Source organism: Patella vulgata, chromosome 5 (genome assembly GCF_932274485.2).
Source record: "Patella vulgata chromosome 5, xgPatVulg1.2, whole genome shotgun sequence".
Taxonomy (NCBI): Eukaryota; Metazoa; Mollusca; class Gastropoda; family Patellidae; genus Patella; species Patella vulgata.
In genome coordinates, this window is record NC_065883.2 from 3,386,388 (window position 1) to 3,407,425 (window position 21,038).

Sequence of the window (21,038 nt, forward strand, 5' to 3'; positions counted from 1 at the left end):
CAGTTGGTGCAGAAAAATAGGACTTAAACTCCATTTATTGTACCAGCCGAACAACTAGACAGATTAATAGTGTGTAGTTCCACAGAATCAGTCTTTAAAAAGTTTAAGCTGAATGATTTTTACCAGCTTACTTTCTGTAATTATTACATTTTTTTCCCACTCCATTATTTAATTTAATTCATAAAATATTTAATATCTAATAATCTGTTTTAAGAAAAGAAAATAGCTGAAAATTTTAATTTGAAGAAATAATTGACTGATGAAATTATGGTAAGCAGATCATCCCACTACCACTACCACTACCAAAATCGTTCACATATATTATTCACTCACTTACCTGATACTAAACCCCATAACGACGTGTTCCAATTATCATATTTGAAACCAAATGTTACAAAAACACTAACACCTACTAATAAACCTATTACACTGAAAACAGCTCTTGATGTAACGGAGCATTCAGTCGGTAAGGCCATCTTGCATGAATGACAGCTTTTCACCGATTGCACGCCTAACGGTTTCGTCTGCTTACTTATCCTTGAACGACTGGATAAAAACGTTTAATGTTCTGTCTGGATGTAAAAGACTTCCAATTCTCGTACAATCTCGTAATTCCTTGTACAATCTCCTGAGATTTTATTGCGCCGGCTTCATTATTAAGAATAGTAAGGAATTTGTTTTCAGCTTCTTTTTTATCTCCTAAAACCATTAAAGATGCCACGAGGAAAAGGACGAGGCAGGGGACGATCGGCTAAACCAAAGGTCGAAGTTGTTGCGGAACCGATGACAGGTAAAACTATAAACAAATCATGTCTAATTATATTCATATTGGAGACAATTGTAGTAAACAAAAATCGAAAGTAGACTGTTTGCCCGTACAAAGAAAAACGTGAATCCGAAACTTCCTAGAACAAGGAAGGAGTAGTTCAAATTATAAAACTACATTTTTTTTTCACTCCATTCTTCTTAATTGACTTGCCGTCCATGATTTTTCGTGAAGACGACTTCGTTTGTGGACGACTTGTCTGGCATTCTTTCTTTGTTTTTATTTTATTTAAATGTCAGAAACTGAAAGAAGGGGTCAGTCACTCAGTGTCGGATATAATACTACATACAAATACATACAAATATCTGGGGTGCCATTCTGTATACAGAAGAGTATCTGATCGTATGGAAAACTCTGTAACGGTAACCAGACTTCTCGCAAGGTAATTCAGCTCTGAACGTAAGTCTCGTTACACTCGCCCTGTACGTTCCAGAACGGGCCTTGACTCCATGTTGAAACTTTTTCAGTCCCCAGTAAATTTTATTGGGCAACTTTTTACCGCCAAACGGTCGCGTGTCAGTCCCTGTGAATACCTGTACAATGTAAAGGAACAATTACTTAGAACATATATCAGACCTTGCTTATCTCGCAAGTGTCAGTATGTTCGACACAACACGCTGTAAAAAATATGTCTTGAACGTACAGAGCGAATCTAATAAGACTTGCGCCCAGAACAGAATTACCTGCAAGGTAGAAATGGTTCCACTACTGATGTCTTCCGCCTTACTCCAGATACAGTAGTGGCTTGTCCTACGGAGTTCCTTTGCGCGAGTTTTTTAGTCAGCACAAGGAGTAGGGTCACCTGTCCAACCTTGTGGGTTTTCTCTGGGTCCTCCGGTTTCCTCCCACTGCTAAAGACCCCTACGAACAAGCGGATTATGGAAATAAAATTGAACCACATGTTAATCCCGAAATGATCTAGTTTGTGTTGAGTGGACGTTAAACCCCATTTCTCTCTCTCTCTATTCGCCCCGATTCAAAAACCTAAACAAAATATGTTTAAATTGGTCCGTCATTATGAAACTCGCACTTGTGCGCAAAATGTGTTTTGTTCGTGTTTTGAATCAGAAAATTCTCCTTAAAAATAGTTCTGATTTATTATAAATGTGTGTCAAGAAATGATTCCTTTTGGCTAACAAAGGTGAATCACGATGAAAAATAGACAATAAGAATTCCAAAATACATTTGTAGTCTTAGAACAGAGGTGGGGGTAGAGTGGTATTTTCATATTACAGCTGAATAGGAATGAACAGGAACATTCGGTGAGAGGACATCAACTGATTAGACACTGTTCCTAAAGGAACTAGTGTTAATCAACAAATTATATTAACAAATAATAACGAAGATAAGTTTGGTTTATTATTATGACTACCATTATACTACGGTTTCCTGCAACTGTGGAAATTTATTCCTGCAAATTCCAAAGTCAAAGTCATGTAGCGATAATTTTTGCCACAATATCACATGACCACCTGCTAGATTTTACAAACTCGGATGACAACGATTGGGTACCCTTCTGTATACAGACAGGTCTACCCTGGGTACTTTTGACTTTAAAGGAATTTATTAAGTGGACATCGCGACACGTCATTGGGAATTTATTACCAATATATTGTTTGTTTCTCATGGGTAGCATGATTTACCCAAAACTACCCACATCCACCATTATTTCAACTCATATTGCAATAATATATATCGATATTTGATCATATGCTGTTCTTTAAACGTACATTATACAAAAGCTAAAACTGCCTATTGCAGATCTTTCTTTAGGCCTGAAATGTTATATAAACTACTAATTAGACATTAATTAACTTATCTAGACCATAATCAACTCTTGATATCATCTCTAGCCTGTGATATTTACTGGATTTGAATCCGATCTGCTGCTCAAGGTCATTGATGATTAAATCCAAAAATGGATAATCAAGACTTTGTTTTTTATCGTACCAATTTTTGTAATAATGATCAAGGGTATGCCTAAAATTCAATCGGGGTGGATCAATTTGACTGAAGTTATCAGCACATTCCTTTACATTATCTATTATAGTAAGAACTGCCAGCTCTTTATCTAATCTTCCATAATGCCACTTTAAGCAAATTGTCATTTTTAATTAAAAATTTTGTGTCAAAGACTCAAAATACCCCTCAAAATAATCAAGGGACATAACTCACATGATATGCAATCCTACATGTACCCAAAGCCACCATTATTTTAACATCACATTTAGCCACAAATATGCTACAATTTTAAAGATACATTATGGAAGATTAGATAAGGAGTTGACAGTTCTCACTGTAATAGTTAAAAATACATTATAGAAGATTAGATAAAGAGTTGACAGTTCTCACTATAATAGTTTATGTAAATGTAAAGAGGAAATGCTGAAAATTTCAGTCAAATTGCTTCACTCTAAGCCAAGAAAACATCATTTTAAAATCACTGTAGCCTCGATTGTCATTATTACGGTTGTCAAGATAATTAACAAAGTCTCGATTATCCATTTTTGCATTTAATCATCAACATTAAACAGCAGATCGGATTCAAATCCAATGAAAATCGGACATACAAGATGGAATCGAGAGTTGATTATGGTCTGGATAAGGTAATTAATGTCTAATTAATAGTTTATATAACATTTCAGGCCTAAAAAAAAGACCTACAATAGGCAGATTTAGCTCTTTCATAATGTATGTTTAAATTAAAAATGACAATTTAGCTTACAGAACCATAAGTTACCAATAATCAATATAACTTATTGTAAAGTGAGTTGAAATAATGGTGGATTTGGGTAAATTGTGCTACCTGTTTCTCATCCTAGGTATCCCCAGTGTTGTCATTCCGTTCTACTCCACTATACCCTGGGTTAATCCATAGGGTTTCCACGATTGCAAATTATCTGCCCTGGCCTTGATTCTAGCTAAAGTCTACGAACCAATCAAAAAACAGTTTACTAACCAGTCGGTTCGCCTTCATTTTTATAAGGGTAGATAACCATATTTATGTCCATTTACTGAATGATTTATGTAAATAATGTTTATATTTCTAATTCATTTATATTTAATTGTATTATCAAGATGTGTAGTATGTGTTGTTGATTTCAAATATGTATAACATCTATATGTTTGACTTTTGTTATTAGTATTACTATTCATGCTTTTTCTGAAATGTTTCATTTTGTTATGTTTATTTTTATTGAACTTATACTTGGCAATTTGCTTCTCTCTACCGGCACTTCTTTATTTTTGCGCCTGTTATATCACGTCATGTCCTGTTATTTATTGTCTTCTGTACATATATATATATAAAAACCTAAATATCCTTTTTTTTTCCACTAATCACATTATAAATATTTTCACCTTGTATATATAACATGTAATTGTCTGCAATATCACTTCGGTGGAAGCGGACGTTAAAAAAAACTATTTCACACACACACATTCTCAATAAAACTGTTGAACCTACATACATATAAAGGTTTGGTCTTCTTTAATATATTAATTAATTTCTAACCTTGTCTCTTGAAGGGGAGCCTTTGCGTTTTGCTTACTTTATCCGATGAGAATTACTTCCCTAGGCCAACTTCCTTTGCAATTAACGATTTATGGGATTGGTCGATAAAAGCACAATCATCAAGGGCCGAAAACTTGAAAACGTATCCCCCCCCCATACCCCCTTAGATTAACTCAAGGGTTAGTGAAGTTGAACGAAATAGCACAATCATCAAGGGCGGAAAACTTGAAAACGTCTCTCCCCCCCCCACCATCTTAGATTAACTCGAGGGTTAGTGGAGTTGAACGGAATGAGTTCGCTGGGGATATCGAGGATACCTGTTTCTTATATCAAATTATTGTTGACTTGAAATGATAATTTTTTCATTGCAGTTAATCTTTGTGAAATATTTTTGTATATATGTTGGAGGTGATACAATCGGTTATTGTCGTTCGAATTGAGGTGTTCTAGATTTAGACAAAAGCAGTACGATTATGTCAAATGTTGCGATTTTGGTAAGAAAAATACCGTGGGACAATTCGACAGGCTGCAAGTTCTGGAACAGAAATAATCGTGTGTAACTTTAGGTAGCTTATGGTTTTCAATATTCTTGGCTGTGTTTCTGGTGAAATTAGTTTTCAATTGTTTATATAAAATATGTAGAGTATTAGCCTCATTGTGTTTTTAGAGAGACGGAGAGATGGGGTTTAACTTCCACTCGACACAAATTATGTCATTTCGGGACTAACATATGATTCAATTTTATTTCAATTTTATTTCACTTGCACGTTAGGGTCTTTAGCAGGGAGGACCTGGAGAAAACCTACGAGGTTGGACAGGCGACCCTACTCCTTGTCACGTACAACTGGGGAATCGAAACAATGCCAGTTGACTCAATGACAGACCTTATGATACAACGAGCACACGCTAACCATTCAGCCATCCCCCTTTTAGGTTATGACCTTAAAATACTGAATTGAAACCCTGTTTAACATGTTACCGGTACTTTTCGAACTAGTGAAGTGTGGTTTGAGTCATATTTCAGACGGGAGCCAGTTGGAATTCGATATAAGAGTAGGTCATATTGCTGCTGTCCGGGCAAAATGCCCGTCTTCATTTGCCCAGTTGGAGTAGGACGTTAAACCCCATTTCATTTCTTGGGAGCTGGATGGCCGAATGGTTAGTGCGTGCGCTGTATCATAAGTTCTGTCATTGAGTCAACTAGCATGGTTTCGATTCCCTGGTTGTACGTGACAAGGAGTTGGGTCGCCTGTCCAACCTCCTGTGTTTTCACCAGGTCCTCCGGTTTCCTCCTACTGCTAAAGACGCCTACGTGCAAGTGGATTATTGAAATAAAATTGAACCATATGTTAGTCCTGAAATGACCTTGTTTGTGTCGAGTGGACGTTAAACCCTATTTCTCTCTCTCTCTCTCTTTATCTACCATTGATAAAAATCTTTAATTCATTGTAACATGGATTACGAATGATACGAAGATTGAGAATCATCAACTTCAATTTTCTGTATTTAAATGGAAAACATAATGAGGCATAGTGGTTTTATTAAACAGTAATAATAATAATAATGGCTAATGTTTTCTTTACATTATTTTGTAAAAATGATTAAGAATAAGTCTCACCAGAAGTTAAATGTTTGGAGTAATTGAACGATTGGGCTACCGAAAGATGCCGTCAACAAAAGTCAAGCGAAACTGCAGTCTGTGTCCTAATTCTTTACTTCAGGAATATTTCATACTTTTATGAAACTTTAGTCGTAGGCCAAGTCAATCTGATTTTCTGTTCTTCAAAGTCCTGATATATAACAATCTGATTAAAATACAGATCTATATTTCGTTTTGTTTTTTTATACTTTTGATGGCCTACACTACATGAACATCTGACCGGTTGTAACAATAGGTCACGTCAGAGGTCATACGAGCGGCTTTTGACCCTATGACATCAGACATTTGATTAACCAATCAGCATTGATGTTACTAGTGGATTACGCAAAACACGCCTAAAGCTCGCCGTAACAGACCGTTTCATTGGCTAAGCCCTCACACCATTCAGAACACGTCAATGATAACAACTCTTCCAGATCCTAGTGTAGTAAAGACAAGTAAAACGAAATTTTTAACTATAAAATGAGGGCTATACTATATACCGGAAAACACTGGAAAACTACAGGAAAACACCATGTTATACTGAACACCGGAAAAACACTAAATACCAGAAACCACCCTAAATACGTAACCCGGAGAAGGGCTATACTATAAACTGTAAACTAACCCTAACCCAGGCACACAGGGGACCAGGCTCCCGGTTACCTATTTAGGGTATTTATTGTGTTTTCCGGTATTTAGTGTTTTTCCGGTATTCAGTATAAAATGGTGTTTTCCGGTTGTTTTCCTGTGTTTTCCGGTATATAGTATTGCCGTAAAAACGAAACGAAATAAAATCTGTGTTTTAATCAGATTGACGGAAGAAATAGCCTCTTGAATCATTGATCTTTTGAAATGAAAGCTTTCGAACAGCTCAACCAAGTGGGCCTACTTTTGGTTTTTAAATTAGTCTGAAGAAATAAGAAGCAAAATTTGGACAGGTTTTTCCCCGAAGAACAGATGATCAAATTGGTGTGGACTAAATGAGAATTTGATATTTTCTTCGTTAATTTTGTTGTATGGTATTGATTGGCTCAAATAAAACACTATTTATGGATAATAATTACCATGGTTTATTCTTCGGCAACGTTTCATCATATGAAATTAATCAAGGTACGTTACTTTTGATTGTTTTATGGGATTCTTTGATTAAATTAATATTCATATTTTGTAACTTTTTCTAGAATGTGAGGTACCAGAAACAAAGGAAGACACGAGTTTCCAGAAAACAGAGGAACCAGCCGAAACCAAAATGGTCAAAGTTGAAGTAAAATCGGATGCAGAAATGGTGGATATTGCTAATCCTAAGCCTAAAGAAAATTCTACATTAGCAGAAGTTGAAGTTTTTTTAAAAGAAATGAAAGAAATTTCAGAGCTTAATCCAGAAAATGTGGTAATGGGAGATAACTCCGATGGGACTAAAGCTGGGCTTGAGCAGACGTCGGACATGGAGCAGTCAACTTTAGGACAAGACTTCGCCAGATCAACCAAACAGCCAGCCATGTTGTTAAACGAGAAAATACCTGGTCTGAAGTACGAAATAACGAGAATATCCGACGATCCCAAGGTCCCAGAATGCGAAATGAAAGTATGTGTCAATGGTGAAGATTTCTTGGCAACTGCACGATCGAAAAGGCTGGCTAAACAAGAAGTTGCTCGTCTGCCTTTGATGAAGTTCTTTAATACTGTTTGTGTTCCAGGTATGTCCATTTTAATTTTGTTATTTTAAATTTTTATGGATATGTTGACTGTTTTTTCAATTTATATAAATGTACAACCAGTACCCAGGATACATCCCCACATTCACAGGTTACTGAAAAGGTTCTGGTGGAAATAATTTGTATTTTAAATTGTAATATTTTGGACCTAGAAATTGGCACAAATGGGTCACAACACATATAATAATGTAATATGAATGTATATAAACTGTTTTCCATTCAATCGTGTCCGTTTTACTGTGAATTGTCATCAGTTATGTTCGGCGAAATACGCCAGAAGTCTCAATCGCAAGTCAGTTTCTAGCGTCTGGTTATTCCAGTCAACACCGATATTATTTATTGCGCATGCTCTCCAAATAAGAATATGATATCACCGTTTGACATGACTTGTGGAATATGTCTCGCCTCATTCTTTGAGCACCTTGTTACAAATGGCGCTGAAACGCATTATGGTACACGATTCGTGTACCAATGGTAAAATGTTTATTTTGTCTTAAATATTGGATATCAGACGCCCATCTTTTCCAGGTAAGATCACAACACCAATGCTGATTTAAATTGCAAAAAATTCGTGTTTTCAATGTCGAAGATTTTGGATGATATTGAGTTACGGACTTAGCTACTTTAAGTCTATGAAACACATACATGTAAAAGGGTTCTGGTGGGAAGAAACTGTAATATTAAACACATATTATGCAAGAGCTAAATATGTCTATTGCAGATCTTTCTTTAAATTATTAATTAGACATTAATTAACTTATCCAGACCATAATCAACTCTCGATGGCATCGCTAGCCTGCGATATTTACTGGATTATGATCCCATTTGCTGCTTGACTTCCATTCATAATTTAATCTTGAATTGGATGATCGAGACTATGCTGTTTATTGTACTGACTTTAGTAATGGTGATCGTGGCTAGACAGAAATTTCAATTGCTTTAAAGTTCTTGGTTCATAGTGGATCAATTTGAATGAAATTTTCAGCAAATTATCTTTACATTATCTAGTTTTTAACTATTATAGTTAGAACCGCAAACTCGTTATCGAATCTTCCATAATGTATTTTTAAGTCTATGAAACACATACATGTAAAAGGTTTGTTTAAAATTGCGAAATTGGGAGTCGTTTGTTCGTTCGTTCGTTCCTGTAGTTTTACGTCCAATTCCACCAAGGGCGATATCATAGACAAGCTTTAATACCAGCTTATACCTGTGTTTATATAGTTACTTGCCCCCCTTCCCCCCTCAAAAGGAAATGAAATGAAATGGGATTTAACGTCCTACTAATGAAGACGGGCATACGCCATACAGTGTGCTATGGGGAAAATTTTGCCCAGACAGCGGCACTACGGCCTACTCTTATATCGAATTCCAACTGTCATGGGTTCTTTTACATGCAAGCCAATGTGTACACGGGACCTCGGTTTTTCGTCTCATCCGAACGACTAGCCAGCTGTTCTTGTCAGGCCCTCCGTCCTGCAAATCTGGATGAACTTTCTCGGCCAATGCAGGGATCGAACACCCAACCCCCGGGCTAGCGAGCCATCGTCTTAACCACTTAGCCACTGTGACCGCCCCCCTTCAAAAGTGGTCTGCCGGTTGTAATGTCTTGGAATTTGTCTGCAGAAAACCACGCTTAGGCCGATTTATAGTACCTGGAAAATACAGTGTCAATTTTAATTCACGACAAGATATTTAACAGGCATTGCCTGACTAAAACTTTCACAATTAATCTTGTCATGTGATTGCGCAAAAAATGTTATAGTTTCGTTTCGTGTCAAATTCCAAATTGTATTACGAGTATTGAATTAATTATGTTAAAAACAAAACAAGCGAGAGAATTAATTCCATTGATGTCATTATGTAATCTTGCTTGGGCAATATTTGATAGAGGGGAGGTAACTCTAACTAAGTTGACATGCACCATTTCCTGTTTTGCCCAATCTTTCTGGTTTTGGTCTGTGAGATTTTTAGTTACACTCCTGTGTTAACGGAAAATATTCGTATACAATTTAAATTAAATCAATTTGGAGTTTCACATGGAACGAACACCTGATACCACTTACTCTTTCTAGAATATCTGATACTGTTCAACTAGTCTCTTTAAGTTATCAAGCACCTGTTTTATGGAATAATCTACCATTTAGTTTAAGATGCTGTACATCTCTAGACTTTTAAAAAACAACTTAAAACACATTTATTTAATCAGGCTTTTAACTGACTCTGTATACAATCGTTAACATATCCATAATCTTGTTGTTTATTTATGATTTACATTGTCACTTTGTAAAGTGCCCCTGAACATGTTATATGAAAGGGTGCACTATAAATATGCTGTAATAATAATAATAATACTCGCCCTCTCTAGAACACCCCATACCACTTACTGTCTCTACAACACTTGATATCACTTACTCTTTCTAGAACACCTGATATCACTTACACTCTCTAGAACACCTGATATCACTTACACTCTCTAGAACACCAGATATCACTTACACTCTCTAGAACACCAGATATCACTTACTCTCTAGAACACCTGATACCACTTGCTCTTTCTAAAACACCCGATATCACTTACTGTCTAGAACACTTGATACCACTTACTCTCTCTAGAACACCTGATATAACTTACTCTGTAGAATACCCAATACCACTTACTCTCTCTAGAACACCTGATACCATTTACTCTCTCTAGAACATCTGGTATCACTTACCCTCTCTAGAACACCTGATATCACTCTCTAGAATACCTGATCAATGTTACTTACTCTAGAACATCAGATGCCACTTACTCTCTCTAGAACACCTGATATCACTAACCCTCCCTAGAACACCTGATGCCACTTACTCTCTCTAGAACACCTGATACCACTTTCTCTGCCTTTAGAACACCCAATACCATTCTCTCTGCCTTTAGAACACCCGATACCATTCTCTCTCTCTAGAACACCTGATATTTAAGGCATATTTGAAATTCTCTGATATTAAATTTGTACATTTTCAATGTTACTCAACTTGGTGAACGAAATGTAAATTGATTCGGAATTCGCTTCTCGGATAATCAGATCTGATTTACTGCCTTTTAATATGATTTGGACCTGGCGGTTGTTACTCTGTTTAAAAACAGAATCCCACTTTTTTTTAATGACCAAGCGCTATTGTATTCTCTTCTCAGCAGACGGCATTCCATATCAGTTGATTTTATGGTATCTATAATTAACTTTGTCTTCACACAACGCTCAAATAAAGTAGTTTTAGATTACTGGAGAAATTTAGCTAAAGGGGGGAAATTATCGACATTTCGAAACAACCAAACAAATTAACACAAGAGAGAAAAAAATATCGCTCTCTAATAGCCTGTTCAGACGCTTAAGTTGAACTGGTTTAAAAACCCCGGGGATCGTTAAACCAGTTTAACTTAAGTGTCTGAACGCAAATGTGGGGCAAATAAACCAGTTTAAAAACTCCTGCTCGCGACCTGTCTTCGAGAAGGCTTTTTATTTTAAACTGGTTCATCTTAGCCGTCTGAACGGGTTGGCTTAAAAACCCCAGCTCCAGCTTGCTTTGAGCATGCGCAGTACGCAGTTAGTTACATTCCTGTGAAAATATATTGGTGTCAGACAGTGCCAATGTTATCGAAAGCGTGCGAGAACCGAATAAAGAATATGAAGCTACCCATGCGCAGTTAACTTTAACCTCCGACCGAAGAGGTCAGAATAGTTAAACTGGTTTGGCTTATAGTACGTGTGAACGCAACACGATGCTGTCTTAAAAACCCCAGCGATTATGAACTGGTTTAAAAATAAGCGTCTGAACGGGCTATAATTCTAGCTCTGTAATATTCGCCTCTTAGCAGTAAATACATTCCACCGTTGCATATCGACATAGGCAAACTATTGCTATATAAACAGGATGAATTGTAATGGCTGCGTTGATTGGCTCATATCCCCCGAAGGCGAAATACGAGTCTGTTTCGTTTTCCATTGTTTGTTTAACTAGTTCCTTTAGATTCCGTCAAAGACTTACAGACTCTTTAATTTATTTCTGTAGTTCAGACTTAAAAGAATTTTGTTCATGTTTTGTTTAAAGTTACAAGTACACGCCCTAGGGTGGTGAAGGTTAGATTCTGATTTACTGAAATGTTAAGATTTATGTAATTTCTCGCACATTTTTAGGACATTAAATTCTTGAGCATTTTCGTTTTCTACTTAGATTTCTGCATACTGGTATATAGAGAATCTCCTACGAGTCATTTTTGTTATAAAAAATTATCAACACAAGTCGATAAAGTAACTGCCGAGTTTTTTTTACTTTACCAACGAGTGTTGATATTTTTTTAAATAAAAAAAAGACGAGTAGGAGATTTTATTTATCACCTAATCCTTTCTTACATGCACAAATAAATAAATATAATTCTTTGCTGTAGATTTCACTTTTACTGAACCTGATTACATTCCGGTGTAGTGATACATCATTTTTTGACAGCAATTCAACCATTGACCCAGTGTTTCCATCAAGTCAATTAAATAACAATAGTTCATTTTTAATAAAAAAAAATTACTTTAATAAGAAATGAACTGTTCTTTGAAAATAAAAAAAAGTAGTTCCTTTTCAACTGACCAATCAAATTCATGTAAAGTGATATCACAGTAGATTATGAAATTTATCACACAAGCGATATCTACTGTAGAATGTATTATTGGTTGATAAATAGATATATACATGGCATTTAATTATTGAGTTGGATACCAGAATCTATTTTCACTTATACCTCCTCTCTCTCTCTCTCTCTCTCTCTCTCTCACTCTCAGTATTTAGTTGATATAAAGCAGATGAATGTGTATTGTCCATTATCTAAATTTTATATTATCTCCATTCATCTCTCGTACTCAATATTTACACGTTTATCAGATAAGTTTTTGACAGGTTACAGAAGTCAACTTGGCATTTTATAAACAGTTTTTAGTTCTTCAGTTGGGCAATTGAAATATCAGGAATAGCAGAAATTGGGTTTAATATCCTACATTTCTGCTTCAATGTATATCCTTCGATTTTCAACTGTCATGGGATCTTTAACGTGAGGTGTTATGTCTTATCAAAAAAACTAGGCATTTTTCCTTGATAGGCTATCTGCTCTGCACCACTGATGTGACAAGGGGTAGGGTGACACCTGTCCAACCTTGTGGGTTTTCTCCGGTTTCCTCCCACTGCTAAAGACCCGTACACACAAGCGAATTATTGTAATAAAATTGAACCATATCTTAGTCTCGAAATAACCTTTTTTGTGTCGAGTGGTTAGTCTTTCTCTCCCATTTCCTGTTTCCCCATTTTACACGGCAATCCATATTGACTGGCGTAGAAATGAAGAAAATATTTTGAGTATTTTGGTAAATATTCATGATTTTAAAGTGGACGGATAAGAGGGTTGGTTAGGTTGAAATGTAGGGCGGACAGTTGCATGTTTAATGCTATCCTACTTCCAATTTGTGTATCTTAAGATTCCATGGCGCACCTCAGATCTGCTTTTGAGCCAGAGGTTGCCACATGTTGCTCCATCTCTCTCTCTCTGTCTCTCTCTCTCTTGTTGCTGATGATATGAAGACTTCTGTCAGTGTAAAAGACATTATAAAAAGATGTTATACAGCCGTAACCCAGGTGTTAGAGACCAGTCATTTGTCCTGAAATTAATAAAACATGAACATTCTAACATGTAATAAGTTGTATTCTGTTTATCATAGAATAAAACATCAAAAACATGTGGTTGATGTGGTTAAAATCCTCTGATTGAAATCATTCCCAGGTGTTCAATTTAAATCTTTCTGTTTTTCTAATCCAATAAAGTGAGATTAACGATTCTACTCGGTTGTTTTGATGGATTGACAGGAGTTTTTAAATCGTTAAATGTAAGAAGTAAGTTGATTGGTTAATGACCTAATTGTGGGTTACAGATGTTGTTTGTTGATAGATGTAGCGAGGAAATGTTTTTATTTGTTTGGTAATAAGAATTGAGAGTGATGAAGATGCGAACTTAATAACATGTGACCACCCACAAAGATCGTTATCTTTCTAATAAACTGTTTTATGTTGGGTTATATATATATAGTAGTGGTATTAATAAACTTAGGCTGTTTAATGTTGCATTTATAAAACAACTTAAAGAGGTATTATCACTCCCACCCAAGAAAAGTTTTAAAGGGGGGTTGGTACTTTAGGTCATAAGATCTGTCAGTGGTAGGGTCACTTGCCTAACCTCTAGAACATCTGATATCACTTACTCTCTCTAGAACACCTGATATCACTTACTCTCCCTAGAACACCTGATACAACTTACTCTCTAGAACATCTGGTACCACTTATTTTTCTAGAACAACTGATACCACTTACTCTCGCTAGAACACCTGATATCACTTACTCTTTCTAGAACACCTGATATCACTTACTCTTTCTAGAACACCTGATATCACTTACTCTTTCTAGAACACCCGATATCACTTACTCTTTCTAGAACACCTGATACCACTTACTCTCTCTAGAACATCTGATATCACTTACTACCTCTAGAACACCTGATACACCATACTTTCTCTCTAGAACACCCGATATCACATACCCTCTCTAGAACACCCAATATCACATACCCTCTCTAGAACACCTGATATCACTTGCTCTCTCTAGAACATCTGATACCACTTACTCTCTCTAGAACATTTGATATCACTTGCTCTCTCTAGAACACCTGATATCACTCTCTCTAGAACACCTGATATCACTTACTCTCTCTAGAACACTTGATATCACTTACTCTCTCTAGAACACTTGATATCCCTTTCTCTAGAACACCTAATATTACTCTCCCTAGAAGACCTGATACCACTTACTCTCTCTAGAACACTTGATACCACTTACTTTCTCTAGAACACCTGATACCACTTACTCTCTCTAGAACACCTGATACACTTACTTAATATTACTTATCCTTCAGAACACCTGATACACTTATATCCTCCTGTCTCTAGAACATGCGATACCACTTATTCTTTGGATTACCCAATACATGTTACTCTCTCTAGAAAACCTGGTACCACATACTCTTCAGAAACTCGATGCCGCTTCTCTAGGGAGGAGTTCACATAGATAACTTTGTTGCACCTTTGTACAAGATGAATTTAGTAAGAGTGCAGAGAGATCTCTTAAAATTTTAAAAATTGTATTTTATAAAAATTAGCAAATGTTGCAGTTTTTCTAGAGAATATTTGTTATTTTGTGTTTTGGCAAAGATATAAGATATACATGTAAGTGTAAAATATACCACAGTTTAAATCCAAATGAGATAATCATTGATTTATCATCTCTTATTTTCTCTTTCATATTAAAGATACCTAATGTAATAACTAAATCTGCCTATTGCAGGTCTTTCTTTAGGCCTGAAATGTTATATAAACTATTAAACATACATTATGCAAGGGCTAAATCTGCCCATTGCAGGTCTTTCTTTAGGCCTGAAATGTTATATAAACTATTAAACATACATTATGCAAGAGCTAAATCTGCCCATTGCAGGTCTTTCTTTAGGCCTGAAATGTTATATAAACTATTAAACATACATTATGCAAGGGCTAAATCTGCCCATTGCAGGTCTTTCTTTAGGCCTGAAATGTTATATAAACTATTAAACATACATTATGCAAGGGCTAAATCTGCCCATTGCAGGTCTTTCTTTAGGCCTGAAATGTTATATAAACTATAGTCTTCAAAAACTGGATAATCGAGACTATGTATTTTATCATACCGACTTAAATAGTGATGATCGAGACTAGGCCTAAGATTCAATCGCTAAATTCTCGGTTAACAGTTGATCAATTTGGCTGAAATTTTCAACAAATTCCCTTTACATATCTAGTTTTTAACTATTATAACGAGAACTGCCAGCTCTTTATCTGATATCCCATAATATATCTTTAATGATACATTATGTAAAAACTAAATCTTCCTATTTAAAAGTCGTTTTTATGGCTTCAAACATTATCTAAATTATTTTTTATTCACAAAACATTGGTGTATACATTGGCATGCACGTAAAAGATCTCTTGGCAGTTGGATTTCGATATAAGAGTAGGCCATATTGCCGCTGCCCTGGGCAAAATTTCCCTCATAGCATACTGTAACGTTTAAGCCTGTCTTCATTAATTTAGCCCAGTCAGAGCAGAACAGTAGGTCGTTAAACCCCATTTTATTTCACATGACATGGCTTTATAATCAACTCTCCAGATAATCGAATGTTAATTGGATTGGTTTATCAGCACATTTTATTTACGAAAAAATGGAAAATCCAGACTTTGTTTGTTAGCGTAGCCATGACAATTATGCTATTCTTGTCAAAACTTCGCTTAGGGTAAAGTAATTTTTTTTTTCATTGTAATAAAAGCGAGAACGACCAGCTCTTTATCTAAATCTTACATAATACATCTCTGAAATATTTACCTGTAGGAATATTACACCTAGACTGATAAAAACAAATTTTTTTTTGCAATGTTTATAAGTTAAATTTTTTAAAGAAATTTGATAAAGGTTGCTTAGTTCTGAAGGTTTAGGATAAATGAAGGTTTTTGTATCAGAAAGTCGTTTCTATTTTTATTTTCTGCTGCTTTGATATTTGCCAAATAAAACATCTTTATCCTTGATACTAACTCGAGTTGTTACGACATGCTATTTGTAAAATGTCAAAGTTTCTTAACAGGTTCGTGTTCTCCACTTAGAAGGGCAACAGACTTTGATGCATATTTTATTTGCTTCACTTCTAGTAGAGTGAAATTGGGCACATGCTTACCTTTAATTGGTTCCTGCCTTTCACTTCGCTGTCTGATATTCATTACGTTCTTCTTGTCTTCTGTTAACCATCTTGCTCTTTTTCTTGGTTAGAAAATTCTTCTCGAGATTAACCCAGAACCAGTCTGATTAAAATACAGATCTATATTTTGTTTGGTATTTTTATACGCCCACATTTTCATGTGGACGTATATTGTCGTCGCCCCTGTCCGTCCGTCCGTCCACAATTGTTTGTGAACAGTGTACAGGTCACAATTTTTATCCGATTTCAATGAAACTTGAAATATAGGTTTATCACCCTAAGATCTCGGTTCATTTCGATATTGGCATCTATCGGACTGTAACTTTATGAATTATGGCCCCTGATTGTACGAAAAATCACGTTTTTATCTTGTGAACACTGTAGAGGTCACAATTTTTATCCGATTTGGTTTAAACTTGAAATGTATGCTTATAACCCACAGATCTCGGTTCCTGTCGATATTCGCGCATATCGGAACGTAAGTTCCTGAATTATGGCCCCTGATTGTACGAAAAATCGCGTTTTTAGCTTGTCGACCCTATAGAGGTCATAATTTTTATCCGATTTAAAAAAAACGTATTTTTATATCACCGTTACACCCTAAGGACGGCTGAGTTCGAATTTACGTGAAAATCGGCTCAAAATTGACAGACAAAATGGCAGCCGTTCGTTCTCAAGTAGCGTAAAAATATGGTATATCAAGGTTGTGGACCCTATAGAGGTCACAATTTTTATCCGATTTTGTTGAAACTTGAAATGTAAGTTTATAACCCAAAGATCTCAGTTCCTTTTGATATACGCTCATTTCGGACCGTAACTTCCTGAATTATGGCCCCTGATTGTACGAAAAATCGCATTTTTAGCTTGTGGACCCTATAGAGGTCATAATTTTTATCCGATTTAAAAAAACGTATTATATCACCGTTACACCCTAAGAATGGCTGAGTTCGAATTTCGTGTAAATCGGCCCAAAATTGACAGACAAAATGGTTGCCGTTCGTTCTCAAATAGCGTAAAAATATTGTATATCAAGGTTGTGGACCCTATAGAGGTCACAATTTTTATCCGATTTTGTTGAAACTTGAAATGTAAGTTTATAACACAAAGATCTCGGTTCTTTTCGATATTTGCGCATATCGAATTGTAATTTCCTGAATTATGGCCCTTGATTGTAGGAAAAATCACTTTCTTTTTAGCTTGTTCTCTATCCATCTCTCGAAAATGTGGGCGTATCCTGCCTGGCAGCCGCTGGTTTATACTTTCGATGGCCTACACTAAATGAAGATCTGACAAGTTGTTCTCGGAGGTCGCATCAGGGGTCGTACATGCATCTTTTGACCCTATAACGTAAGACATTTGATTAACCAATCAGCAATAATGTTTCTAGTGGATTGCCCACAGTGATTTCCATGCACCTCATGCCAAAAGCTCACCATAACAGACCGTTTCATTGGCTAATCCTTCTCTTCAACCAGAACACAGGTAATAATATAACAACTCTTCTAGATCCTAATGTAGTAAAGACAACGCCACATAGCCTATGTTACTCCTTTGTCCGGCCTACCGCTAGACACCTAATTTCATCCTAGGGACAGCCCTGGTATAACAGTCAGGACAAAGAAATAAACGGCAGTCACAAATATTAGTATAGATGGTAAAATATTTATTATGTCTTTTTTTTTTCGGGAGCCACGGTGGCTAGGTGGTTAAGATGTTGGCTCGCTAGCCTGGAGGTCGGGTGTTCGATCCCTGTATTGGCCGAGAAAGTTCATCCCGATTTTCCGACGTGGTTTCCCCATGTCAGTGGTGCAGAACGGAGGGGCTGACAAGAACAGCTGTCTAGTCGTTCGGATGGGATGAAAAACCGAGGTCCCGTGTACTCATTGGCGTGCACGTAAAAGATCCCTTGACAGTTGGTATTCAATATAAGAGTAGGCCGTAGTGCCGCTGTCCGGGCAAAATTTCCCTCATAGCACACAGTATGGCGTATGCCCGTCTTCATTAGCCCAGTTCCAAGCAGAACAGTAGGACGTTGAACCCCATTTCATTTCATTTCATTTCATTTATTATGTCTTAAATATTGAATATCAGAAGCCCATCTTTTACCGGTAAGAAGACCACAACATCAATGTTGATTTAAATTGACAAATAATTCTTTGGATGAAATTGTCTTTGGATGATATTGAGTTAGAGACTTAGGTACTTTAAATGTGGGGTATATATTTTAACAAGAGACTAGTTTATCTACACATAAATTCCTTCTTTATATTTTTGTTTGCATAGTCAGAATTCTATAATACAGCAAGTGTTTAATCCAGTCAATGGGTTTCATTATTGTATGTTTTTATACCTGGACACTTGTTAAATTTGATGGTATATGTTGCTGTTACCCTTGCTGTCTGTCCATTGGTCTGTCGTTCACACATTTTGTTAGCATGCTACACACGTTACTTTAATCCTTATATAGCTTTTTGAAATGGATTTTCTGTCTTTTCTGTGTTTTGTTATGCAGTCCTCCTGCTTTGTCGGTTAAAGATGGAATCAGACATTAGTTTAAATTAAACCTTTTGAAATGGGTTGTCTGTCTTTTCTGTGTTTTGTTATGCAGTTCTCCTGCTTTGTCGGTAAAATATGGAATCAGACATTAGTTTAAATTAAACCTTTTGAAATGGGTTGTCTGTCTTTTCTGTGTTTTGTTATGCAGTTCTCCTGCTTTGTCGGTAAAAGATGGAATCAGACATTAGTTTAAATTAAACCTTTTGAAATGGGTTGTCTGTCTTTTCTGTGTTTTGTTATGCAGTTCTCCTGCTTTGTCGGTAAAAGATGGAATCAGACATTAGTTTAATTCTCAAACCTTTTGATAAGGGTTGTCTGTTAATTGAATTGGTTTATCAACACATTTTATTAATGAAAAAATGGAAAATCAAGACTTTGCTGTTAGCGTAGCCATGACAATTATGCTATTCTTGTCAAAACTTCGCTCAGTGTAAAGTAATTTGATTAAAATTATCTATATTTTGTTTTTTCATTGTAATAAAAGCGAGAACGACCAGCTCTTTATCTAAATCTTACATAATACATACCTTAAATAAACGGCAGTCACAAATATCAGTATAGATGGTAAAATATTTATTATGTCTTTTTTTTTTCGGGAGCCATGGTGGCTAGGTGGTTAAGATGCTGGCTCGCTAGCCTGGAGGTCGGGTGTTCGATCCCTGTATTGGCCGAGAAAGTTCATCCCAATTTTCCGACGTGGTTTCCCCTTGTCAGTGGTGCAGAACAGAGGGCCTAACAAGGACTGCTGTCTAGTCCTTCGGATGAGATGAAAAACCGTGGTCCATAGTATACATTGGAATGCACGTAAAAGATCCCTTGGCAGTTGGAATTTGATATAAGAGTAGGCGATAGTGCCGCTGCACGGGCAAAGTTTCCCTCATAGCACACTGTATGGCGTATGCCCGTCTTCATTAGCCCAGTATAGGAGCAGAACAGTAGGACGTTAAATCCCATTTCATTTCATTTATTATGTCTTAAATATTGAATATCAGAAGCCCATCTTTTACCAGTAAGACCACAACATCAATGTTGATTTAAATTGACAAATAATTCTTTGGATGAAATTGTCTTTGGATGATATTGAGTTAGAGACTTAGGTACTTTAAATGTGGGGTATATATTTTAACAAGAGACTAGTTTATCTACACATAAATTCCTTCTTTATATTTTTGTTTGCATAGTCAGAATTCTATAATACAGCAAGTGTTTAATCCAGTCAATGGGTTTCATTATTGTATGTTTTTATACTTGGACACTTGTTAAATTTGATGGTATATGTTGCTGTTACCCTTGCTGTCTCTCCGTTGGTCTGTCGTTCACACATTTTGTTAGCATGCTACACACGTTACTTTAATCCTTATATAGCTTTTTGAAATGGGTTTTCTGTCTTTTCTGTGTTTTGTTATGCAGTTCTCCTGCTTTGTCGGTTAAAGATGGAATCAGACATTAGTTTAAATTAAACCTTTTGAAATGGGTTGTCTGTCTTTTCTGTGTTTTGTTATGCAGTTCTCCTGCTTTGTCGGTAAAAGATGGAATCAGACATTAGTTTAATTCTCAAACCTTTTGATAAGGGTTGTCTGTCTTTTCTGTGTTTTGGTACTCAGTTCTCCTGCTTGGTCTGTTTTTATTTCGGTAGAAGTTGTATCCTGCTACTCTAGGTGGAAAATGAAATGGAAAGGAAGACTGGCATACATCAACTCAAATTTCTAATTTACGTGCATGTTCATGAGACTGTGGGTTTTTTTTTTTTGTCCCATCCAAACGACTAGACACTGACAAAGGAAAATATCCGGATATGTCCTGGTTGGTGAGCCTGCACTTTACTAGGATGAAACAGATGTCAACCCATACTACAGGTCTCTTACTAAACCAAGTGAAATGAAATGGGGATCAACGTCCTACTTATCTGCACCGACTGGGCTAATGAAGATGGG

General features: G+C 36.1%; 1 protein-coding gene across 2 annotated transcripts in view; it reads left to right on the forward strand.

The window, feature by feature from the left end:
* Window positions 1-613: 613 nt before the first annotated feature.
* Window positions 614-21,038, forward strand: part of LOC126822578 (double-stranded RNA-specific editase 1) — a 101,515-nt gene continuing 81,090 nt past the window's right edge. Inside the window, exons 1-3 of one of the 2 annotated variants that reach the window (XM_050551529.2) lie at window positions 614-790; window positions 4,712-4,834; window positions 7,164-7,679. In XM_050551529.2, the coding sequence (XP_050407486.1) occupies window positions 7,232-7,679 (448 nt within the window). In that variant the 5' untranslated portion in view covers window positions 614-790; window positions 4,712-4,834; window positions 7,164-7,231. The remainder of the gene's footprint in view (window positions 791-4,711; window positions 4,835-7,163; window positions 7,680-21,038) is intronic. The other variant, XM_050551528.2, reaches the window with a different exon arrangement.